This window comes from Mustela nigripes, chromosome 7, assembly GCF_022355385.1.
Source record: "Mustela nigripes isolate SB6536 chromosome 7, MUSNIG.SB6536, whole genome shotgun sequence".
NCBI lineage: Eukaryota > Metazoa > Chordata > Mammalia > Carnivora > Mustelidae > Mustela > Mustela nigripes.
The window spans coordinates 114,322,026-114,348,865 of NC_081563.1; the positions used below are offsets into that span (position 1 = coordinate 114,322,026).

Consider the following 26,840-nt stretch of genomic DNA (forward strand, 5'->3'; position numbering starts at 1 on the left):
GTGACATCATATCAGAGCCCTGAATGAAGTGAGTGTATAGGCTCACAATGATCTGAGGAAAGCAGTGGGAAGAACAACTGTAGAGGCCCCAAGGCAGGAACACAGACACTCCAGGAATGTCAGTGTGACTACAGTGAAGCGAATGGTAGCAATGCGATCTGGCAGTAGCCAAGGGACTATGCAGGGCCCTGAATGCCATTTAAGAACTTAGTTTTGTCCTTTGAATGACATGGGAACACAACAGGCGACATGCTCTAATGTTGTTGTTGTTGTTGTTTTTTTTTTTAAGATTTTATTTATTTGTCAGAGGGAGAGAGAGTGAGCATGAGCAGGGGGAGCAGCAGGCAGAGGCAGAAGCAGACTCCCTGCCAAGCAAGGTTGCCGGATGTGGGACTAGAACTCTGGGATCATGGCCTGAACCGAAAGTGGCAGATGCTTAACCGACTGAGCCACCACGGTGTCCCACTTTGTTTTTAACAGGTTTCCTCTGGCTGCTGGGTGGAGACCTCCAGGGTCAAGGGTGGAAGCAAGAAGTCTGTGAGAAGGTGATATAGTCATCCAAGAGAAATACGATAGCAATTTAGCCAGGATGGTGCCAGGGAGGCTGATGAGGAGATTCAGTATTTATTTTTAAAAGTAGAGGGGTGCCTGGGTGGCTCAGCTGGTTAAGCACCTGCCTTTGGCTCAGGTCATGATCTCAGGGCTCTACAATTGAGCCCCGCATCAGGCTCCCTGCTTGGCAGGGAGTCTGCTTCTCTCTCTCCCTTTTCCCACTTCATGCTCTCTCTCTCCCCGCTGCTCACGCTCTGAAATAAATAAATAAGTAAATGAATGAATGAATGAATGAATAAAATCTTAAAAAAGAGCTGAGGTTGGTAGAGCATATGGTTCTTGATCTCAAGGTCATGAGTTCAAGCCCCACTTGGGTATATAGCTTACTTTAAAAAAAGAAAGAAAAAAAAGAAAGAAGTAGAGCTGCTGATGGGACTGGTTGTGGGCTCAGAGAATTGCTAGTCTCTCTGGCCTTGTTTCTCACCTACCAAAGGCAAGGCAAAAGGCCTCTAAAGAATTTTTTTCCAGATTGATAACTATGGGAACTCTGGGATGAAGAGAGACAAAAATCATTTCTCCCATGGAAGCAAAGCTATTTGCTCTCCAGGCCCTAAAGGGTGGATGGATGGCAAGGAGAGGAGGAAGGCAGGGGCTGCCCAGAAACAAAGGAAGGGCAGGGGCTGCCAGGCCTGGGTGGATGGAGGTAAAGCTACTTTGCTTTACGTTAAGAGAACAGGGGCATCAGAGCTGTGCCGTGTCCAGGGCGTACAAGGCAGAAGGAGCCCAGTGGGTGAGGTAGTGAATGAGGCAGTGCCTGCAGGCCAGGATGCGTGCAAGAACTTCCCAAGTCGTTTCAAGGGGTAAGCCTGACCCAAGGTATTCATCTCCTGTCATTCCTTCTGCATTAATCACATTCTAGGCTGAGGCTCCAGTTCCCATGCTTCATGAACTGATGACTGCCCAGTCTGCAATCACCAAAGCAGCCTTTTAGGGCTGAAAGGAAGCACCGACACATCTGGTCCACTCTCTCCACAATTTCAGCCATCATGGTTTTGGCCTTATCCATATATCACTGTTCTTATTAACATTTTCCTACCAATTGATTCAATTAAAAATATGTAAATAAATGTACTGAAAATTCTCAACCCTGTCTCCACTCCCAAAAGAACCCTTTCTGTAATCTTTTCCCTTTTATTTATTATTTATTAAATTTTTATTTTAAATTTCTACACCCAATGTGGGGTTCAAATTCACAACCCTGAGATCAAGGCTGCATGCTGCACTGACTGAGCCAGCCGGGTGCCATTGCAATCTTTCCCCCTTTTAGCAAATGGTGGTAGCTTCACCCTTTCAGGTGCTGAAGCCTGGAACACCTTGGAGTCATCGCTAAATCCTTCCTGGTTCTAGTCTGTTAGCAAATTCCTTTGAATTTATCCAGAATCTCACCACTTCTCACCACCTCCACCACAGACATTTGGTTCAAGCCAATGCCATCTTCTGCCCACAGTGTTACAACAACCTCCTTCCTGGCCTCCCAGCTTCTCACCTCCCACTATGGTCCTTCACCAGAACAGCCACATTCTGTCTAATCAAAATACTCCACTGCCTTCCCACTTCACCCCGAGGAGGAGGCAGTGTCCCACCATGGCTCACATAAACCTTCACCTTCTACCACCTTCTCCTCTGTTCACTCTGTTCTAGCCACACTCACCTCTTCTGCTCTTCCTCAAACTTGCCAAGCTCATCCTTCTTAGCTTGGGGCCTCTGTAGTTGTTCCCTCTGTCTGGAATATTCTTACTGCAGATTGATAACATGTTTTTTTTCCCTCAGATCATGTATATCTCTGCACACGTGCCTCCTCCTCAGGAAAGCCCCTCCCAATCACTCTTTATTTAAAACAAGAAACAAAAGGGACGCCTGGGTGGCTTCAGTCAGTTGAGCATCTTCCCTCTGCTCAAGTCATAATCCCGGGGTCCTAGGATCAAGTCCTGCATCAGGCTCCTTGCTTGGCAGAGAGTCTGCTTCTCCCTCTGCCTGCTGCTCCCCGTGCTTGAGTTCTGACAAATAAATAAAATCTCTAAAAATAAATTTAAGAAAAGAAACGAAACGAAACGCACCCCCCCACAAATGGTGCCTCGCCACTGTCCATTCCCCATGATCACTCTATCTTTTTAGACTATAAACTTCAGGAAGGTAAATATTCACAGTAGCTAGAACAGTGCATGGCATGGAGTAAGATACTTAGTAAATATTTGCTAAATGAATAAATGAAATGAAAAGGCAACATATGTTATTGCCACTGTAACTAGAACACCAGTATCATTTGCCACATATGGAAATCAACATAAAATAAAAACACTATTAGAAAAATGTCTATTTGCAATTATCATATGATCTCCCTGATATGAGGAATCTGAGAAGCAACGTGGGGAGTTTGGGGGGTAGGGAAGGAAAAAATGAAACAAGATGGGATCAGGAGGGAGACAAACCGTAAGAGACTCTTAATCTCACAAACAAACTGAGGGTTGCTGGGGGTAGGGGGGGGGTAGGGAGAGGATGGTTGGGTTATGGACATTGGGGAGGGTTATGTGCTATGGTGAGTGCTGTGAAGCGTGTAAGCCTGACGATTCACAGACCTGTACTCCTGGGGCAAATAATTTATTATATGTGAATAAAAAAATAAATTAAAAAAAAGAAAAAGAAAAATGTCTATTTGCATATCACCTATAAATTACCTTGAAGGTCAATGGTACATGCATTGGTCTTGGTCCCACACTTTTACAAAAGAGACACATGAGGTCCAGGGCAGGAAAAAGCTCAGGACAGAAGCAGCCAGCTAGTTGGAGGTCAGTCCAGAGCAGCCATGCTAGTAACCCCTCAGTGCCTTGAAACCACAGCCCCCTGCCCCCAAAGAGTACACCAAGTGACTAAGTTCTTGGGAAGGGTACAGTAGGTTGAACCAACAGAGCCTGAGAGAGGGGCCAGGAAAGCTCTTCTCCGGGCCAGGCATAGAACTGGAGGTTCTGTTGGAGAGAACAAAGAGGAGGCCAAAGAGGAGTCTGCCAGGCTGGAGGAGTCTCATGGGGCTGCACTGTGGGGGACGGGCACGCACAAACCTGTAGGTGAGGTCCATGGAGACCAGACAGCTGAGAGCAGAAATGAAAACAGGCTGGGTCCCAAAGGGTAGCAGCTTCAATCCCGTAAACACCAGACAGGCATGGGGGTTCAGGTGCAGGACTGAGGCCCAGCTGAGCTCAGGGGGTTGGATGGGACCTTCCCCTCCCCGCCCCCGTCAGTGATGATGACTCTAAGCTGAGTGGAGCAGAGACACTGCCAATCGTGCCACTAGTCACAGCTGACAGCAGACGTTTAGGGGGAAGAGACAAAGAGCTACCCTCCTAGTCCCCACATCCCAGATGGTCTTCTCCAGCACCCACTGAAGTCCAGCCAGCTCCACCCACATGGGCCCTTGAGGATTCAATCCCTGTTTGGAGGGGAACATCCTTTTCCTATTCTCATGGGGTTTAGCAAACATGGCTGCAGGTGCAGGGTGTAAAGCCACTGCTATTGTAACTGCCAGGCCAGCAATGCCTGACCTACATCTCCATGGTTGGTTGCATGCAAAGAAAAATACCAGGGATTTCCGTTGGTGTTCACCAGATGCAGCTGCCAAGGGAAGGTGGGCCTTCTGAAGGCCTGCTGTGAGCAGGGCGGGACAAATAGTGGGCGGGCTGGGAGAGATGAGGTGGCTGGCTTCTAAATTATTTTCTTGCTCTGAGGGCCTCTTTAGATTTCAGAGACTATCAAATGTTTATCTTTTTTCTACCAAGGTCTTCCACTGACACTTCTTCCCCCTCCTCTTCTAGTACACTGCCCTAAGATTTGGGGGAAAAAAGAGATAGAGAAGGAGAGAGAGAATACGAGATTCTATTTTTTTTTTTTTTAAGATTTTATTTTATTAATTTGACAGAGAGAAATCACAAGTAGACAGAGAGGCAGCCAGAGAGAGAGAGAGGGAAGCAGGCTCCTCGCTGAGCAGAGAGCCGGATGCGGGACTCGATCCCAGGACCCTGAGATCATGACCCGAGCTGAAGGCAGTGGCCCAACCCACTGAGCCACCCAGGTGCTCTACGAGATTCTATTTGGGGAAAAAAAAACCTCCCCAAACTAAACAGTTGTCCCAATTGTAAATTATTGGCACTAGAGTGAGGCTTTTTAGATCTGCACGCGAAATAAGCAATTGGGAAGTTTTGCATGGCAGCATAAAAAGGCCCTGGGTATTCGGAGTCAGGACACATGACTCTTACTCTCGCTCTGCGGTGGTTCCATTTGGCTGCAGACATGTCAACTGAGGACCCTTGGCCTCACTTTCCTCATCTGCCAAGTATAGACAAAGGACCAGATGATCTCTCTGGCTCCAAAGTGCTGAGATCCTATCCTAGGCCTTCATTTTGAGCCCTCTCAGGGGTTCAGGGTTGTGTAAGGAAAACGCTCTCTTAGAAGACAAGAGACTCAAGTTCTAATCGCAGGGTTACCTTTTATTAACTTACTGTGTGATCTTGGGCAAGTCACTTCACTTTCTTCCTATGTAAACCAATGACTTGAAAGTGCACTGAAGAAAAGCACCACAGGACCTCTGGTGTTATTATGTCTTCCTTATGTCATTCATCCCTTAGCATATGCTTGCTTCCCAAAGTGCTTGTTCTTTACTTGGAATAGCCCCAGTTTGCAAACCTTAAGATCCCAGAGACACAAAATGGAGGAGATATGGGGTTCAAACCCAGGACTATCTGCAGAGACTGTTCTCCCAATATAGAGACGTGGAGGATGGCATCAATGGTGGAAAGGGCTTGGGATTGAAAGTTAGAAGACCCCAGTTCCCTCGATGGTAAGAAGACTCTCTGCTTCCTAGCACAGTCGAAGACTCAATGAGATAATGTGTGGATACAAAGTAGTACTAGACAAACCTTAATGATCCTGTGCTATTACTTTAGGACCCAAGCCTGGGTTTCCCCACATTCAAAAGGAGAGCTTAAAGTGCAAGCCATAATATCTTAGGAATATTACAGCTCCACATCTTAGCCTTTTATCCTACATTTTGACCTCCCTTCTTATCCATATGAGGCCCATCCTTCCAGACTCCCTTTACCTGGAGACCCTAGGCCACCTGGCATAGAGCACATAGTGCTCTGCCCTTTGAGGCCATCCATGGAGGGCTCAGAGTCCTTGTTCTGACATTTATTTGCTGTACAACTCTGGGCTAATCACTCAAACTCTGAGTCTCAGAGTCCATGTTTATAAAATGGGCAGAAGACTTATCCTCTCTCCTATGAACTCTTCTGATCCTTTTCGTTTTTCCCATTTACTTTGGTATTTGTGGTCTTATCATCTGAATTATTGAGAGCTAGGGCCTGTATTTTATACTCCTCTCTCACTGAAGTAGTGAGCACATGACAGGTGTTCAAAGAACACGTGTTACACAATTGGCAGATGAGTCCTTTCTGACGTAGTATCAGTGGGGGCCATCACCAACCCTGAAGCATCACGTGGCAGCCTACTCTTTGGTTACCTTGTGCTAAGCATTGGCGGTAGGGGTGGGCGATATAGGGTAAATGGAAGCTAAAGGGCCATTTCCTCTAAAGCTTTCAGCATGAACTGGAGAAGCCAGAGTCACCTTCTGAGAGGGCACCAAACAATATGGACAATTAGAAGAGGCAGAGAGAGCCAAGGGAAACCCATGGACACCAGAGTGAGTGAGTGAGGGCTTGTGAGCCTAACAGACTGGATTTGGATTCTGTTCTTATTAGCATTTGACCTTGGGACTATCATTTAACTTGTTTTATTCCCACTTTTCTAATCTGGACAATGGGAACAACAGTATGTTTCCCTGGCCTTTTAGAAAGCATCTTACACATGGTAGGTACTCAACAAATTGCAGCAACTATACTGTCATTAGTATTATTTATCTTAGATGGGTTTTGTCTATGCGCACCTCTAACAGGTGAGCATAGAACCAGTGACTTATGGCTCTGCATAGCAAGTGGAACTCTGGATGAGGAAAGTTCTCTTAACAGAATCCTAATGAGATCTGGACATTCTTTCCATGGAAGGGAGGCAGCTGAGTACATACCATAGGCCTTAAATGGACATATGTGGGTCTCCCCTGGGGACTCCAGAACTTTACGGCTGTGTGTTCTTTTGGACAGTTAGTTTTCTCTGAGCCTGATTCCTCACCTATGTTAGACTCTGAGACCCTATGCTATTTCTCCTGAGAGACAGTCAAGGGTCTTCTTCTTCTTCTTCTTTTTTTAAAAGATTTTATTTATTTGATAGAGATCACAAGTAGGCAGAGAGGCAGGCAGAGAGAGAGGGGGAAGCAGGCTCCCCGCTGAGCAGAGAGCCCAATGTGAGGCTCGATCCCAGGACCCTGGGATCATGACCTGAGCTGAAGGCAGAGGCTTTAACCCATTGAGCCACCCAGGGGCCCCTCAAGGGTGTCCTTTAAGAGCACAGGTGTTAAGAGGATTCAAACCTGCGGTTAAATCCTGCTTTGCCACTTACTAGTTTGGGTCAGTGGCCACGGCACACTATTGAACCTTTCTGAGTTTTAGTTTTCTCATCTAAAAACCTTTCTTCTTGGGTTCCTTGTGGTTTTTACCAGATAACATGCTTGTGCTTGCTTGACATACAGTAACAATTTTATTTGATACATGAAAGTGTTATCTTTTGTATCCAGTACTTGGCACTGGAAGGCACTCTAATAAATGTGTTGAATCAAACCCAGCCCCAGTGGAAGGGGTGCAGAGAGAAAAGATGCTCCTGTAAAGTGGCACCACTGCCACACACCCAGGTTAACAATATCTATCAAAATCATTAAGTGCACACATCCTTTGTCCCTGCAATTCCACTTCTAGGAATTTATCCCCCACGAGCACCCTATACTCACACATGGGCCCAATGACAAATATGACATGGCTATTCACTATCACTATTATAACTGCAAGAGACTGCAGAAAAAGGGCCTACCCATGGGACCTGGTTAAATACAGGACAGTGCCATGTATGGAATAATATGCAGCTATCAAAAAGAATGAGAAACCTCTTGATGGACCGATAATGAATGATTTCTGAGACACTGTCAAGTGAGAAAAATCAAGGCACCAAACTGTGTGCATCAGTACCTGACTATCTGTGTAAAAACTGGATGAAACATACAGGTGTTTGCTTGTGTCTACCAAGGCTATTTTCCCAGGGAGGGAACTATAGCTAAGAGACAGGGGTAAGAGAGAGACTTTTTGAATTTTGAACCACATGAATATATTACCAATTCTAAGAAAATATATCAAAATTTAAGAGCAAGAGAGAAGGAGTTTGACTCTCCCATGAGAAGCATTTGGGACTCCCCAGAGACTGACGCTCTGGCCAGTTATTACACTGTGAGAAGAAAAATGACAACTCTGGTGTTTGCATGCTGTGAAGCCAAAATAACACCACTATTATGTGATTAATTGCACTAGGGTTACCATCATCTCTGACCCTTTGTCCCAGGATGCTGTTAAGATGGGGGAAGACCAGGGGCACCTGGGTGGCTCAGTGGGTTAAGCCGCTGCCTTCGGCTCAGGTCATGATCTCAGAGTCCTGGGATTGAGACCCGCATCGGTCTCTCTGCTCAGCAGGGAGCCTGCTTCCTCCTCTCTCTGCCTGTCTCTCTCCCCACTTGTGATCTCTCTCTGTCAAATAAATAAATAAAATCTTTAAAAAAAAAAAAAAAAAAAAAAAAGATGGGGGAAGACCAGAATCCATAATGAGGCTCCACTATCTTCTGGGTTAAGGGTGTCCAGGTAGAATAACATGGAAAAAAGGCTCTGGTTAAAATAAAAATTATCCTTAATAGCTCGGGGGGGGAGGGGCAGGAAGGAAAGGTGGGAATGAACTTAGTCCTAGAAGGAATGGGGGTGGCCTGGCTATTGCCTGATGATAATGGCACATCCCATCTTTCCTCCCCTGAGCCCCTCCTGTTTTCCTCAACAATTAATCTCCTGTTTGCCTGCTCAGAACACTCTACTGGGGACTCCTGGAAGTAGACAGAGACCACTGGCTCTGAAATAAATACAAATGGCTAATAAAGTATATAAAAAGATGCTTTCCGGGCACCTGGGTAGCTAGGTTGGTTGAGCATGGGACTCTTGGTTTTGGCTCAGGTCTTGATCTCAGGATCATGTGACTGAGCCCCATGTTGGGCTCTGCACTGAGCGGGGAATCTGCCTCAGATGCTCTCTCCCTCTCCCTCTGCTCCTTCCCCGGCTCCCATGCACCATGCATGTGTGCTCTGCTCTCTCTTTTTCAAAATAAATAAATAAATCTTAAAAGAAAAAGAAAAGATGCTTTATCTCATAAGTAATTCTGGAAATAGTCCCTGGATATTTTACACTTATTTTAAGAATATTTAACATGTACAAAAGTAGAATGATAAAAACGAATCATTATGTACCTATTGTTCAGCTTCAATAATGATCAATTCAGTACCAATCTGATTTCATGTGTTCCCACTCTCTCAACCTTGTATTATTTTGCAGCAAATTCCAGATATAGTTCAGTATATGTATCTAAAAATAAGGAATATTAAATAGAAAAAAAATAACAATACCATTATCATTTCTAAAATCTGAAAAAAAAAATCTTAGAAGGGCTTTAAATGTGATCACAACTCTTTCCCAAAGAGGGCACCTTTGTTCAATATGAAATTTTAATGCCGTGTACATAATAAGCTCTAGCTACAACCAAGGTATAAATAATTCAGGTCTGTAGACGTTTAAAACCTACTGAAATAAAGGTATCCCACCAACAAAAACAGTAAGGTGACATGAGAGTCAATTCCAGATTAAGGACTAAAATGTGAAAAGTAAAATCTTAAAAACTTTTTGAAGAAAATATAGGCAAATGTCTTTAGGACCCCAGGTTCGGTGAAGATTTGGTCAACAAGACATAAAAGTTGTAAACCAGGGAGTGGTGGGTGGCTTGGTTAAGCCTCTATCTGCCTTGGGCTCAGGTCATGACCCCTAGGTCCTGGGATTGAGCCCTGCATCCAGCTGCTTCTCCCTCTCCCTCCTTCCCCTTCTTGTGCTCCCCACCCCATCAAATAAATAAACAAAATCTTAAAAAAAAAAAAGAAAAGAAAGGTATAAATCACAGAAGAAAACACTTAACTAGAATAAATTAAGAAATCTAGGCATGAAAAGACACATATAGAAGGTGAAAAGACGATCTACAAACTGAGAGCCTGTATTTGTAACACATGAAGACAAAAGATCAGTATTCAGAATATACAAAGAATTTCTACAAATTCCTAAGAAAAAGCCAATCAAAAGAAACAGCAATGACCTGAACAAGTATTTTACAAAAGAGGAAACATGAATGGTCAATAGAAGTAAGGAAAGATTCTCCACCCGATTTGTAATCTGAGAAATGCAAATTAAAACCACAAGACACCATCTCACACCTACCAGCTCTATAAAAATTTTAAAGTCTGGCCTTACCAAGTATTATCAAAGATGTAAAGCAATGGAAACTCATACGCAGCTGGTGACAGCGTAAACTCTTACAAACACATAGGAAAGCAATTCAGGCATTACCTTCCATCCAGCAATTTCATTCCTGGTGTACAACCCTACAGCAATGATTCTCATGGGGCGCCTGGCTGGCTCAGTTGGTAGAGCACGCAACTCTTGATCACAGGGTTTTAAGTTTGAGCCCCATATTGGATACAGAGATTACTTAAAAACAAAAACATAGGGTGCCTGGGTGGCTCAGTGGGTTAAGCCGCTGCCTTCGGCTCAGGTCATGATCTCAGGGTCCTGGGATCGAGTCCTGCATCGGGCTCTCTGCTCAGCGGAGAGCCTGCTTCCCTTCCTCTCTCTCTGCCTGTCTCTCTGCCCACTTGTGATCTCTCTCTGTCAAATAAATAAATAAAATCTTTAAAAAAAAACAAAAACAAAACCATAAACACCAGAAAAACCAGACCTCCAGGTGATTTTGATAGGCAATCTAGGCTCTGAACCACTGTGCTAGAGTAACACAAGCATGTGGAGGAGACATACACAGAATGTTCAAAACCACATCTGGATAGCAAGAACAGGGACACTTGGGCAGCTCAGTCAGTTAAGCATCTGCCTTTGGCTCAGGTCATGATCCCAGGGTCCTGGGATCGAGGCCCGAATCGGGCTCCTGCTCAGCAGGGAGCCTGCTTCTTCCTCCACCTGTTGTTCCCCCTGCTTGTGCTCTCTCTGACAGAGAAATAAAGTATTAAAAAAAAAAAAAAAGAGCAAAAACAAGGGAACCCAAGTAACTACTGACAGTGGAATGGATGCATAAACTGAGACATAATCATACAAGGGGATATGAAAATGAGCAAACTACAGCTATACACTTAACACTGATGATTAAAAACAAGGGAAACTTCAGATGAATACACAGTGTGATACTTAAATGAAACTGAAAAGCCCACAGAATATTCTTTACGTATAGGATAACTACTATTATATTTACAAGATTTTATTTTTTATTTATTTGACAGAGAGAGAGAGCACACAAGCAGGTGAACAGCAGGCAGAGGGAGAGGCAGAAGTAGGATCCCTGCCGGGGAAGGAGCCTGATGTGGGACTCAATCCCAGGACCTGAGATCAAGACCTGAGCCAAAGGCAGCTGCTTCACTAACTGAGTCACTCAGGCGCCCAGGAAAACTACTATTTTTAAAAGGCAAGGGAGGGGCACCTGGTGGCTCAGAAGGTTGAGCATCTGACTCTTGATTTCGGCCCAGGTCATATCTCAGGGTTGTGGGATTGAGCCCTGCATGGGGCTCTGTGCTCAGCAGGGAATTTATTTGAGATTCTCTCTTTCTAAATGAATAAAGAAAATCTTTAAAAAAAATAAAAAATAGGGTGCCTGGGTAGCTCAGTGGGTTAAGCCGCTGCCTTTGGCTCAGGTCATGATCTCAGGGTCCTGGGATCGAGTCCCGCATCAGGCTCTCTGCTCAGCAGGGAGCCTGCTTCCCTTTCTCTCTCTGCCTGCCTCTCTGCCTACTTGTGATCTTCTCTCTGTCAAATAAATAAATAAAATCTTAAAAAAATAAAAATAAAAAATAAAAAATAAATTAAAAGGCAAGGGAACAATAAACACAAATCTCAGGAGGATGGGTGGGGGATGGCTGTGACTAGACAGGGGCACACAGGAGTTGAAGGTATTTATACATGTTTGATTTCTTAAACTGGGTGGTTAAGTTTACAGGTGATCATTTTTCCCATTTCTGAAACTTTATACATGCATTACATATTCTGTTGTATTTATAATAACTTTCTTAAAAACAGTGTGCTGGGATAGTGCAATACTGAGTCGGAACTGCAACCACTAACTCTGGCTACATGTGTGGTATCCAAAGGGTTAAGCCTGTTTCTCTGCCTGTGGGTGGGAGGGCAGGCAGCAGCTGGGGCACAAAGGGAGTCCCCGGCTCCAGCTGGCTCCAGGCTCCAGCTGGCTCCAGCCTGGATCTGCCTGGATCAAGCACCACGCCCAGGAACTGGCACCTGGGGGATGGTGGGGCTCTGGACAGGTGGCACCTGAGGCCCTTGGTGACCTGATACATGGGAGGGACTCGGCTCAGTCAGATAGATAGATGGCAGCTTCCTCCTTTTGGAGCTTCTCCATCTGGTAAGGAAGTGTGCTGGTGACAGCTGGAGCTGGTGAGAGGGGGAAGAGGGTCTGGGACTCCTGGTGGGGACAGAAAAGGAACTGGGTGGGCTAGGCTCAGATACCAAGGGAGGCTGCTGGGATTAGCACCTGCTGAGAATGAGATTAAGTTTCTTGGGAAGGGCTCATCTATCTAATGCCCCCTGAAAGCTGTCTCCCTGTGGCTTTTCTCTGCTGGACAGATGGTGTCTGAGCTGCCTCTTGGAGGGTGGGCTCCTTGAGGGGGTGGTGGAGGTGGGGTGGGACCTGCTCCCTGCTTGGTCATGGGATTCCCTGCCTTCTACAATAACAATAAGAGCTAACTCTTACAGAGGACTTAGTATATGCCAGGCAGTGTCCTAAACCCTTCAGAAAAATCAGCCCCATTTAGTTTTCACAGCACCTAAATGCCCGTGGCCCAGAAAGTAGGTTTACATTTGAGGAAACTGAGGTTTGGAGAAATCAAACACTTGCCGTAAGTCAACGAGCAACCAAACTAGGACTTGAATGCAGGCAATCTGACTCCATAGTCCTTTCAGCAAACTACTACTGGTCATGACATCTTCCCATTCTCATTAAATGGAAGGAAGCGCCTTCCAGTTGCTCAGGCCAAAAATTTGGGGACTCCTGTCTCACACCTCTTATCCAATCATCAGCAAACCCAGTTAGCCCGACCTTTAAATTATATCAAAGCTCTGACCACTGCTCCCCACTTCTGCCACACCTCCACCCTGGTACAAACTAGCACTGTCACCCGCCCAGCTTCTTCTTCTTCTTCTTTTTCTTTTTTTTTTTTTAAACTTCAAGGTTCTTAAAGATTTTTATTTATTTGACAGACAGATCATAAGTAGGCAGAGAGGCAGGCTCCCTGCTGAGCAGAGAGCCCGATGTAAGGCTTGATCCCAGGACCTAGGATCATGACCTGAGCTGAAGACAGAGGCTTTAACCACTGAGCCACCCAGGTGCCCCGACCTGCCCAGCTTCTTACTGGTCTCTTGCTCCTGCCTTTGCTCAACCACCCAATTTTTTTTTTTTTTTACGTCTCCTGCTTTTGCCCTCACTTGTACAGTGAAAACAGGGGCTTTGGTTAGTTCACACTGTATGCCCAACCTATAGTGCAGTGCCTAGTGCATGGCAGGCACTCAATAAATATTGGTTAATGAACAAATGAATGAATGACCAGTATTTCTCAGGAAATGACTCAGATACAGAGGGGAGGAAGGCCTTCCTGAGTGCCCTCGGCTTTCTCCTGATGACCTTCAAGAGTCCCAAGGCAGTGGTCAATGTCCTTCCGTATTGTGAAATGTCCTGGGTACACAGCATCATCACTGTGTCATCCACTTGTGCCTGCACATATGCACACACGCAGGGACATGGGAGCCGGGCAGCTTCTGAGAAGGCATAAGCCTTGGGCACTTATTTCTAGGGAACTGTCCTCCATCTGTCTCTGCACTGTATCCACTTTTATTCTTGCGAATGATGAGTCATTGGAGGGTCTTGAACTGAAGAAAGACAGGATCTAACTTCTGTTTTACAAAGATCACTGGTTGCTATATGGGTAAGAGATTAGAGACAGGCAAGGGTTGAAAGAAACAGAGAGAGCCCGATCAAGATGTGAGAGAAGGAATAAGCAACAGCTAGGCCTTTCCACATCCCACTTTCAGGCTTTACCCAGGCTAGTTCCCCTGCCAAATTAAGAAACAACAATAGCACATGCTGGAGAGGAACTCTATTCAGTAGTTTCCATTATTATTATTTTTTAAAGATTTTATTTATTTATTTGACAGATTACAAGCAGGCAGAAAGGCAGGCAGAGAGAGGGAAGCAGGCTCCCTGCCAAGCAAAGAGCCCAATGTGGGGCTCGATCCCAGGACCCTGAGATCATGACCTGAGCCAAAGGCAGAGGCTTAACCCACTGAGTCACCCAGGCACCCCAGTGGTTTCCGTTATTAATATAGCATCTTATTAACCCCCTCAGTAGCCCTGTGAAGTGGGTTCTAACAGGACCCACAATTTACAGAGAAAACCGAGGCTATGAGAAGTGAAGTCAGCTGTCAAAGATTACACAGCAGACTATTAGCATCTATCCACAGTGTATTCAGGCTCCAAAGTCCAGTTCCAAGACCACCTTTTCCAGGAAGCCCTACTGTATGCCCAATGGCCTTATCCAATGGCCTGGCCTTCTTTTGAGAGCCTATCTATAGGACTACCATTTATTGAACACCCCCAGGCTGCTGGGTGCACTGCCAAATGCTCTAGTGTGTTATGTAATATTCTAATGACCCAGGGAGCCATTGCCCTGGTGAAATCCGTTTTACCTGTGAAAACAGTGAAGCTGAGAGAAGCAGAGTCACAGAGCAAATAAACCATCTGTTGTCCTACTCACTTGGCACTGAGCCATCTTTTTATTACTTTCTTCTGATTTTTTTTAAAATGTATTTAATTTATATTTTTCCTTTACGGTCACAGGGCACAGGGCAAAGGCTGGTATCCAATAGAGCACAGTGTGGTGGATGCTCTGCATGGAAATCTAAGTTTTTTTGTCCTCTTGACCAGACTCTAAATGCTGTAAGGCCAAAGTCCACAAATAATATTTTTGTTTACTTATCCTATAGTGCTGGGCCTGGGCCTCAGACTTAAGCAGAAGAGATCAGAAGGGTCAGGAGTTCTTGCTGAGGTCATAAGGCTAAATGAAGGTGGAAGAGAGGCACTGGGGCTCTCCTGTGAATCCCTCTATCTCTCAAGGACCCTCTGATCCTTTTGCTTGAGCAGCTTTCCAGACAGCTTTCCCCAAGAAGATGAGCCTTCCAGCTCTCTAGAAGTAGAGAGCACTGTTCCAGCCAAGCCCCTGCGGAGAGGTGGACCACCTGTACTCCATGTTCATTCTGGGGAGACTTGCAGAGCCAAAAGGAAGGGGCAATGACTTTCAGTTCCTGTTAATGTGTCTAGAAGCGGCAGCTGATTCAGCTAGATGATGTCACCTTCCCAAACCTCCTGACCAGCAGCTGAGATGGTAAAAGCAGGAAATTGGGGGATACTCAGCTGGTTAAGTCCAAACATGCCTCTGGCAAAGGCCAAAAGTAACCCCAGGCTTTGGGGGCATCCTCCTGAAGATAAGCTAAGAGAGTTCTCTCAGTTGGCAAGGATAGTTAGTATCTTTTAAGACCCTTATTCCAAGATGCTTCCCCAACTCTCCTTTTGCTAAGCAGCTTTCTGCACATCCTGAACTAACAATGCTTCATTTATTCCAAAGGTGGGGCAACGGAAAGAATTCTAGTTTTAGAGCCAGACCAATATGGATGTGAATCCAGATTCTCCTGTGTACAAGCTGCAGGATCCTGGGCACAGAACTTCACCACTCCAAACTAATTTCCTCACTGGAAAAAAAAATGGGGCCAACAGACCACTTACCATATAGGCTGGGTAGGAGAATAAAATGAGAAAATGCATAGCGTACCTGACATGGGCTACATGCGCCAGTAAGTGGAAGTTATCATCTTCATCTCCAACATTCCCAAGGGAAAACAAAGGCCCAGACTGGCTTGCCAGTGTCAGAGCTGAGTATCTGTATTGGCCCAAAGCTTGGACAAACCAAGTCCAACCCTGCCTTGCTTTTCTGTTTACAAAATCTTTGCTTCAAGTCTTCCCAAGCTGGCTCTTTCTCCTTAATCTACTCTCAGGTCAAATGTCACCTCTTAGGAGAGGCTTTCCTTGATCTCCCTATATAAAGTTGCTTCCCTAGATACTCCATTACTCAGTTTCATTTTCTTTACATTGTTTAAGCTTCTGTTTGAAATCATCTTATTTGTTTTTCAGGCTAGCTATCTCCCCCACTAATGTAAGACTTCTGTGACAGCAGTGTCCTTCACTGTCTTATTCATCACAGCACCCCCAGCACTTAGCACAAGGCCTTGGCATATAAATGGTGCCCAATAAACATTTGCTGAATCACCAAAATGAATGAATGCACATGGGATGGCCAAAGTCTGAACTGACAAATGCCCCACACTTACTCTTCTGCTGTCAGTTCAAGGTCCTGGCTCCCATTTCAGATGCTGGCACTGCTACCTGGGAATCAGTGGACCAACAGGCGGTCAGGATGGGCATCTATGTCGGGCAATGACTCATCTCCTGGGATACCACAGCTGCCGAGGAGGGCCTCGGAATCTTTCCTTGGCACCCAAGGCTCCCGCAGATCTGGCTCCAGCTGACCTTTCTGGCTTTATCACCCAAGAGGGGCCCTTCCACACATACTCCAAACTGGATCACTGCGGCTTCTGGGTCTCCTTTTGAGAGTCCATCCCAGCTGGTGCATCTTAGCTAACATGGACCCCTTGCCGGGTGCACCAGCCCTCCTTTTTCCTGACTATGCTAAGCCCCAGCTCTAATGGTCCCTCTGCTGTGATGTGTTTCTCTTACTTGGCATTTAGCATTTATTGGTGGGTTTCACAAGATCTCTTTTCATGTGCATTATGTTCTCTCTTTCTAATTCAGTTCAAAGTGTCTTGAGAGAAGAAATGGGTCTTCAATGGCAATATCTCAGTGAATAAATCTTCTGGGGAAGAGGCTCTCTGAAACAAAGTTGGTTGGGTCCATTGAGGGGTTGGGGCAAGAGCCAGGCTCCCTACTGGACTGGTTTTTTTAGTAAATGAGAAAGAAGAGATCATGCTGCCTTAGTCCAGGAGCTCAGCTGATGAGGTGGTGAGGGAGCCAACAAATCCTGGACTATTATATGCAGTCTGGGACAACCCCAAGGTCATGTTGTGTGCTTGGATTTTATTTTATTATTATTTTAAATAGGCTCCACCCCCAAAGTGGGGCTTGAACTCACAACCCCAAGATCAAGGGCTGCATCTCCACCAACTGAGCCAGCCAGGCATCCTGTGGTTAGATTTTTTAAAAAGGGACAAAAAACATTTTCAAGAATCTGGGCATAATTTAGTTATCAAGCATAGCAATAGTAGAAAAACTCCGCTCAGTTCAAAATGACTCATGTATCCATTTTTGTGGACTTATTTTAGTTCTGGATCTAGTTTTCTTACCTACACTTTTCTTTCACCTGACACCCCTAGCTAAATCCTTCTAGTTACATGAATTTTGCTCAGTTGCCTCCAACTCTGTAGAACAGAATGAGGTTCCAATAAAAAATAAGAGTTGGTTTAGTTTTCTTTTAAATGCTACAATGTGGCAGGGGGGTGTCTGGGTGGCTCAGTCATTAAATGTCTGCCTTCTGTTCAGGTCATGCCTGGGATAGAGCCCCGTGACAGGCTCCCTGTTCCTCAGGACGCCTGCTTCTCCCTCTCCTACTCCCCCTGCTTGTGTTCCCTCTCTTGCTGTCTCTCTGTCAAATAAATGAATAATAATAATAAATAGCAGTAAATGAATAAATAAATACTGCAATGGTATACAAAAAATGGTGTTCCAAACAACTCATTATACCAATTAAAGATAAGTGACAAAAATAATGCATGTAAATCACTGAATACAGTGCTTGGCACGTAGTGACAATTCAAAAAGTGAACTGAAACAACACTCAATTCTTAATGGCTTCATTTCTCTGGGTCTCAGTTTTTTCATATGTAAAATGAAAACAATATATCAGGTTTATTCATATATTCAATCATGCATTCCAAAATCATGCGCTGAACAGTATTTACTACCTGCAAGGAATAATTTTAGGAACTACAGATAAAATGATGAACAAACCAAAGTCCCTATAATCATGAGGCTTGTATTCCAGTAGAAGAGACAGACAAAAATCAAGTAAACAACAAAAGGAATATGTCAGATAGAGGTCAGTGCTATGACAAAAAATACAACCAGGCAAATGACTAGAGAACGATTTAAAAGTAGCTCAGCTACGTTAGACCAAAGGTCAAACAGAACCTCTCAGAGGAGGTGACCTGAGAGCTCAAGGGAAAGAACCAGCAAGGCATACACCAGGACAAGCATTCTAGGTAGTGGGAACACCAACTACAAAGTCCCTCAGGCAGGGACAAGTGTCACAGAAACCAGAACAGCAGAAGCCCCTGCCAGAGTACAGAGTGTGGATGGAGGATGGAGAGGCAGCCAGGACCAGGTCCTGCAGGCCTTAAAGGACTTGGTAAGGACTCAGGGTTTTATTCCAAGTGGGTGGAGAGCTGTAAGCAAGAATGTTGGTTTTCTTTACCTGGTTTTTATTTTATTTTTTAATTTTTTTTAAGATCTTATTTATTTGAGAGAGAGAGAGAGACACAGAGATAGTGAGAGAGAGAACGAGCAGGGAGGAGAGGGAGAAGCCGTCTCCTTGCAGGAGCCCGATGGAAGGTTCGATCCCAGGACCCTGGGATCATGACCTGAACTAAAGGCAGACACTTAACTGACTTAGCCACCCAGGTACCCCATGAACCTGGTTTTTAAAAGACCACTTTGGCTGCAGTGCTGGGGCAGTAGTGATTTTTTTAAGGTCCCTTCCCAGCTCCAAACTTCTGATTCCTTCCCTGTCATTCCAGGCACCCACAAACCAGTTCCAAGAGCAAGAAAGATGCACCCTACTCACTCCAGAGGGCACGAGAAGATGAATGGTTTCTGCCTAGGGCAGAAGTAGGCAATCTGTACCACCTTGTTCTGTAGGAGATGGAGGGAGTGGCCCAGTGAGGGAGGGGTGGGAATCCCAGTTTGGAAAACATCCCCAAGCCACCTGTATTGTTTCTGCCTCCTCTGTGGAAGTTTCTGCCAATGACACAGAGCTCTGGAATGCCCCCGCCCCCAACCATACACACACACACCCAGTCTTCCGTTTACAGAGGCACAGTTGTACTTTGCATTCCTCCCAGGATTTAGCTCAAATCTACCCTACAGGAAATGGTCGATAAAGAGCTACTGATTGATTAATGAAGACAGGGAATATTCTCAGCCATTAAGCAAATATTAATGAGTTTTATGTTGGTCTTTGGGGAGGCAAGGTGATTAAGATGGGTTTCTGGCCTTCAGTGAGGTCAGAATTCAGTAGACAGACCAAAAACCACAGACAGCTACAATGTTGGATACAAGAGTAACAGCAGCAACATTTACTGGGTCCTCATGCAGCAGGGGAACATGGGGGCTTTGGAGCCGGCAGGCCTGGGTTCAAATCACAACTTCACCAATTAGTAGCTGTGCATCTTTCGGCAAATCCCTTAAACTTCCCTATGCCTCCCCTTTCTCCTCTGTAAAATGAGAACATTAAGAGTACCTACCTCAATAGTATTGTTTTGAGAATTCCAATTAATATATATGAAACACTTGAAGTATAATTGCATGAGAAATGTTAACTATTGTTAAAGTTACGCTAACATCTGTGCTGAGTATCACATGTATGAGGAAACCCTATGAGGCACATATTACTGTCTCCATTTTTCAGAGGCTCAAAGAAAGGGGTGAGGGGAAGGTGCCCAAGATCAAACAGCTGGTACATGATGGAGCCCAGATTCAAACTCAGCTGTGACTCCATAGCCCATACTTCCAGTAACAAAATGATCTCATTTTCTTAAAAAGCTCCCACCATAGTGCTCAACCCGCAGCAGGGGCCCCATAAAGGGAGCTATGACTATTATTACATTGCCCTTGGAAATTTTCCAGTAGGAATGCTGTGGAGCCCAGAGTTAGGGCTTCTTTCAACCTGAAGGGGGGTCTGCTGGGTGTTCAAAGATACTAACCTGGGTGTGAACTACATACAGGCTTTGCTCTGGAGTTCCATGGGTTTCCTCACTGAGGCTTGGGGTACTAATTTGGAATGCCAACTTCCACCACTAAATCAGACCAGAAACTGCCCCCAGGTGCCCAGACACCTGTGTGGACAGGCAGGAAGTTTCCTCTGAGTTGAATTCTTGTCTGGCCCTATACAACTCTCAGTTTCATCACTTAGCCACCAGCCCAGGGCCTCATGCCTGCACCTGCTGACTGACCTGGTCCCAGGAGACCCTGAGCCTTAGACTCGGGCTCCCTCCCTTGACCTTGCCCCAAAGGGCCATTTCTGATGACTCCTTGAAGATTTCTTTGATATGGTAACCCCCAGGATTCCATGTGAATGTGGGTGCTATGAGCAAAGGGAAATTTTTCTAGCTGAGTAGCAGACGGAGAGTGGGTAGAACAAGGAAGGGGTGCTGTTCTTGTTCTGAATCAGAGGTGAGCGTGGGGTGAGGCCCGCTGTGCCTCACAGTTTTATGTTGAAGCAGTGCTCATCCTAGCTGGGTCAGGCTTCCCACTCAGCAGTCCAGCCTAGGTTGGCAAGGACATCTGAGATTAGGAGTGAGTTAATACTCATTTCTACTTCCCATCTGAATCACACTCAGAATTCTGGCCTTGTCTGGTAATTTGACTACTGAAGGCAACCAATGGCTTAATGTCACTGAACACTCAGCCACCAACTGCTAGGCTGAACAGTAGCTGATAACAGTGAATGAGACAGTTTTCAGCCTCAATAAGCTCAGAGTACCTTACTTTAGTCCTTCTCCCAACAGTTCTGTGAAAAGAATACTATTTCCATTTGACAGATGTTGAGACTTAAAAAACTAAACTGTCCAAATTCATGAAGCCAGATAAGTGAGAGAACTACCTATCACTTCCACTCAAAAAATGTAGGTTGAATGAATGAATGAATGAATGACACAGCTATGACTGTGACCTCCTCAGTCAAGGAGCTGCAACAAAACCAAATATTTATAGTTCTCAAAGTGCTTTTTCATCTATCATCTCCCTGAGTCTCACAGCTAGCCCATGAGGGAGGCAAGGCTGGTGTTATCTTTCTACAACAGATGAGGCAACAGGCAGAGCTTGGGCAAGAAGCTTATGGCCACACAGCAAACAAGGAGTGAAGCCACTCTGGAGAAACTCAAGAGTCCTCAGAATACCTCGTTTAATCATTCAAGCACGTGGCATGTACCTACTAAGTGTAGCTATGCTCCTATGTACTTTATTTTTATTATTTTTTAAAGATTTTATTTTATTTTTTAAAAGGTTTTATTTGTGTGTGTGTGAGAGACAGACAGACAGAGCAGGGGGAGGTGTGGGGGGGGGGGCAGGGAGAAGAAAGAATCTCGAGTAGATCCTGCGCTGAACTCACAGCCGGATGCGGGGCTCAATCTCACAACCATGAGATCATGACCAGAGCCGAAACCAAGAGTCGGACACTTAACTGACTGTGCCAGCCAGGCACCCCCTAGAGATTTTACCTTTAAGTCATTTCTACATCCAACACGGGGCTCGAACTTACAACCCTGAGACAAAGAGTCACATGCTCTACAAACTAAGCTAGGCAGGCGCCCCAAGTCATGTGTGTTTTAATGTTCAACTCCCTAAGTCTTCCACTTAGTTGACAATAATGACTGAGTGCTTTGTATGTTCCAGGTTCTGTGGCAGGTTCTAGGGACACAGCAGTAAATAAAGCAGAGGAGATCATCTCTGCCCTCTTGGAGGCACTTGGCAAAGATAGAAGAAAATATGCCCTATTGCCAAATGCCGGATCAGCAACACTCACTGTGTACAAAGCATGACTTGGGGCACTTGTGGAGGAGGTGGAAGGCAAGGTTATGGGCCACAGGGCTCAGCTTCAGGAATCCTAAAATCTCCAAGCTCTTGGTTCAAAGGGTATCCACATACTCTCTCAGCCTACAAGTTTGCTCTTAGGGAGTAGCTCCAACAGCAATCACAGCAACTTGGTCACCTGTGAAGACACTGATAACAACAGCAGTAATAGTAGCCATCATACTGAGTAACTACTATATGCCAGGCTCCATGCTAAGTGTTACATGTATCCTACCAGTTACTTTCATGCTCCCAAGAATCCTTCAAGAAAAGCACTAAAGGCAGCCTTTTCTGCCTATGGGCCCTGTCCCAGGCTTTAATAAAACCACCTTTACACACACACACACACACACACACACACACACCCACCATTATCTCTTTTTTATAGAAGAGGAAACTAAGGCTAGGGGAGACTAAGTAATTTGTCCAAGGAAAGCTACAGAGCAAGTAGGATTCAGTAATTGGTTTGGTAAATTTTGTACCTAACTCTTAATTGATGGAATTTATCCTAGGGAGGCCATGGAGAGGCAGACACCAGGAATAACAGGAATAGCTATTGCCTAGAAGGGCTGGAGCCTCCAGAGCCCCAAGAGATTCTTCCTCACCGCCTTCCATCAAGTCTGAAGATCATACAGATGAGAAGGTAAAGAGGAAATGGGTAGGTATCCTCAAGCTATTTCTAAGGCAATAGGAGTTTTCTCTCTCCCCCCACTAAACCTCCAGGGAAGAAGTCTGTGACCTCTATTTGTCACCCATCAACCCCCCAGAGACAGAGAGAGGTCGGCATGGATGGGGGCAGGGCACTCTTTTCTGCCTGGGACTGGGTAGGTGAGGGGCACATCAGAGAACAAGGGAGAAGCCTGACTGGACAAGAAGCTTATACATGTGATATGGTGCATGTCCTTCACATGGAACCCACTTGGGGGAATGCCAGGACACCTTTTGGACCCAGGAAGCCTCAGAGAGAAAAGAGACCAGTACAGCCCTAAACTGCAAGCTAAGCTAACAATTTCTAAGCACTGTAACTAGGTCATCAGGTTCCTAGAGAAGCCAGCTGTGGCTGGGGGATGGGGAGGGAAATTTTGTAGTCTACCAAGATCCCTACTTCCCTTCAGGCCCCGCCCTCTCTGAAATCTGCACCTGCTTCCAAACTGACCCCTTCCCCCAGCTGGGCCCAGCTGTCAACGGCTCCCAAAGCCCTGCCCCTGCTTTCCCTGGGCCAGAACCACAGGGGTTGCTTGGACAGGAGGTATCTTATTACCACCTGAGCCCTTCAGAAAGGGAGCTGTAGGACAGGAAAGGAGTGGCCGCTCCTGGTGGTATTTCTTGCTCCATGAGGGCAGCAAGAAAGTTGGGCCCCTTTGGGCCTACCTAGGGTACCTTCCTGGCATTGTTGCCACAGGTGGCAGGAGACAGGTGATGTTTACCCTGCTGAGACAAGACTTGCCAAAAGGCTTCAATCAAGCCTTTGAATCTGCACCTGGCCCAGAGCCCCAAAATAACAACCAGGGCAGTCTACCTGATCCACAGGTCGCAGGTGCCTCTGGCTTTTATCTCTGTGCAGTTCTGCCTGCTGTGCCCCAGCTGGAAAGGGATTCTCTTTCCCAGAAATTACGGGAGACCTGGAGGCATCCTTCCAGAGTTGGGCCTCTCCTCACTGGCCCCATCTGTACTGTCAACTATCCCCATCCCTCTGCCCTGAAACCTCTACCATTAGTCACTGCTCCCTTTTTCCTGACCAGCATTACTGACAACTCAGACCCTTTTCAGCCAGTCTGCCTTCTCACTGCCTCCCAAATGCATCATACACTTTCTACCCACCAGATCTGCCTGGGTGGTTCTTACCTCCCGAGGCTGCCCTAGTCACACTCTTTCCACCTACCGAAAACCTTCCAATGGTCCACATCTTCCTAATACTGATACCTAACACTGATTGAGTATACTATACTACATCAGGCATGGATGGGCTACAGGGTCACTCACTCATTCAATATTTGCTCCTATGTGTCTCCTATGTACCAAGCACTCTGCTAGATGCTAGGGATGAAGGAAAAAATGAGACAAAACCCCTAAACTCTGGGAGCTTAGATTTTACTAGAGGAGACAGACAGTAAATCTTTTAAAAAGATTTATTTGACAGACAGAGATCACAATTAGGCGGGGGGGTGGGGGAAGCAGGCTCCCCACGGAGCAGAGAGCCTGATGCAGGGCTGGATCCCAGGACCCTGAGATCATGACCTGAGCTGAAGGCAGAGGCCCAATCTACTGACCAGTCAGGCACCCTGAGAGGTGATATTTAAATTGAGACCTAAATGGTAATATGATGGTCCTGATCAAATTTAGAGAACAGTGATCCAGGCTAAAGAAACACAGCATGCCTATGAGAAAGAGATTGCTATCATCTTTGTTAAGGGATGACTATTATCTTCCTTTTACAGATGGGGAAACTGAGGACTCACTGTGAACTATTCAAAGCTACACTGCTGAGAAAGCTATTATTCAAGCCTTGGGTGATCTTTCCCTTTCCTGACACTTTCCACTATTGGCACAGAAAAGTGTCTGGGCTGGTGATGCAGTTGGCAAGGGAGAAGGTGCATACTGACGCTGCAGCCTGAGACAGAGGCCTTGAGACAGAGTCATCAACTGGAGAACTGATGGTGGAAGTGGGCTGGTTTGGCAGAGGTCCAGGGCACCTGTGGGATGCAGCCATCGCGTCTGTCTTCTTCTACTTCTGGAAACTATACCACAGACATGGCACAGTTTGCCTGGAGTGTTTCAGGTCTATTCCTCCTGCTATAAATGAGTTTGCTTCCTTAGGGACAGAGACATTTTTGTCACCTAACCTGCATCTAATAATAACCCTTCATGTTCACTGAGCAGATGCTGGCTGAGCCCTTACCCAACCTCAGGCCGTGTGCCAGGAACTCGGGGTAAAATAAGCCAGTCCGGACCTGCGAAGAAGCAATGACACAGTGGCTTGAGGTTAGGCTTTGGCACCAAATACATCTGAGTGCAAGACCCAGACCTGCCTCTTGTAAGATATGTTAGTGTAGGCATGTTAGAGAGCCTCTGGAAGCTCTGGATTCTCTGTCTTGACACAGCTGTGAGGATCAAACAAGATGATTATGTCAAGGGCATAAACATAGTACTTGGCACAGAGCAAACACTCAACACACAGTATCTGTTATCATTACTAGAAAATACTTCTGCATTTCACTTTCTTGCTTACTCTGATGGGCTGATATTCTTCTCTCATTTAAGGGTGAGAATTTGAAGCTGATATGCCTAGTACTACACCACAAGCAAGCAAACAAGCTAAACTTCAAATCTGAGTCCAGACTTTTACACATGGGTGTATGGAAGGCGATCAATACACACCAACCATAATGAACCTTGCCTGGTGTGTCTTGCAACAGAGGGGGTGGATGGGTGACACACATAGGCTGACTCAGATGGCAGAAGGATACCAATAAGGCCCAAGGTATGTGGAAAAAGTCCACTGAGGGACAGGACCCAGATCCACTCACCACAATATCCACAGGATCCCCAGCACTTGGCACATACAAAGCCTGCACCAGTATTTGCTGATTTAACAAATGAAACACAACTCTGAGAACAGCTCCAAGCGATGAACAGCCTTAGGGAAGACAGGCATGGTCAATTACACTGTGCTCAAAGTCAGAACACGGATCCTAAGTCTGACTCTGCCATTTACTGTGGGACAATCTCGCTTTGCCTTAGTTTCCTCCCTAAAATGGGACTGAATGTACCGACCTCACCTACTCAAAATGATGAATACAAAGGAGCCTGGTATATTATTAAAAGGCATCCACACTCACATAATAGCTATTATCATCATGCTACAGACTACTAAGGCAGTAAAGTGTTGAAGGTGTCATCTTGAATCTGAATCCCAGATTGCCTTGGTATTAATTAGCTTACAAGGCCCTGAGCACATGTCATTTTTCTCTGAGCCTCAGTTTTCTCAACCATAGAATGACAATAACCTTGTAGGTTTTAAAGGAGGGTAGAGATAAAGAACACAGGCTTTGGAGTAAGGCAGTCTTGGTTTCAAATCCTGCTAACTAAGCCCTCCAAATCTCATGTCCTATAATGATCAAATTGTTGGGAGTGTAACACAGAGATCATGTTGGTAAAAGTCCTGTCATGTAAGTGGCCCTGGATAAACGCTCACCATCACCTAGCTGGTACAGTGAAGGGGAAAGGGTGGAGCGCAGTATTTCAAAGTGGGAGCTTGTAAGTGGCTATGCCGCTTATTAAACGTGCTACCTTGCATAAGTTGTTTAACCTCTCTCTACCTCAGTTTCCTCATTTGCAAAATGGGATAACTTCAAAGTGCTGCTAGGTGAATGGAATAAATAATGTAAAGCACTTTGAACAATGCCTGGCATAGAGTAAGCTCTTGATAAATGTTAGGTACTATTAATAGTAATGTTAACAATAATATTAATCACCAAGTGGAATAAGAGGGAGGGACTGTTTAATCTTGGGATGTGAGCATCCCACGGAGTAATTCCAGGGAAGCGCTTGGACAGCTGTTTGTAGGCAAGCTTTCAGCCTCTGAGAGAAAGGCTCTTCCATAGGAAGGACAGGAGACTGGGGGGTTCCTGAGCTAAAATCCCAGTCCTGCTGACCAGGAGGCCAGCCTCTGGGGAGGCAAGTCAGGCTCCTTGGAAGGGACACTGTGTTCCTGGCTCCGCCTGACCGGGGAACAAAGGCACGTGTGTGTGGCCAGGGAGGAGGGAGGGGAATGTTTCCCTTTCAAGAGCGGAACAAAGGATCTGAGGCATAGTTGAATGCGTTCCAATCCCCTCCCAAGCTAGCTCCCATTCCTCAGATGACTGTCCAACAAGGTTTTCAACCTTTCTAGCTTCCTCCAGAAAGGTGAAGGGGGGAGGGGCAGCCCCACTTCACTCTATCCTCTGTCATCAGTCTCTAAGAGGCAGGATTTACATGTGCCAAACCTCCAAGATCTCCCTAAGGAGTCTCCATCCTGTGCGGGT

At 45.7% G+C, this 26,840-nt stretch overlaps 1 protein-coding gene across 6 annotated transcripts in view; it reads right to left on the minus strand.

The window, feature by feature from the left end:
• BCL2L1 (BCL2 like 1) overlaps positions 1-26,840 on the minus strand; it is a 50,394-nt gene that overhangs the window by 14,470 nt on the left and 9,084 nt on the right. The window contains exon 3 of one of the 6 annotated variants that reach the window (XM_059406744.1): positions 23,932-24,767. The exons of the other annotated variants lie outside the window; for them this stretch is intronic. Within the exon in view, the coding sequence (XP_059262727.1) occupies positions 24,666-24,767 (102 nt within the window). The 3' untranslated portion in view covers positions 23,932-24,665. Of the gene's footprint in view, positions 1-23,931; positions 24,768-26,840 lie in introns of those variants that run through there. 6 annotated transcript variants of the gene reach the window in all.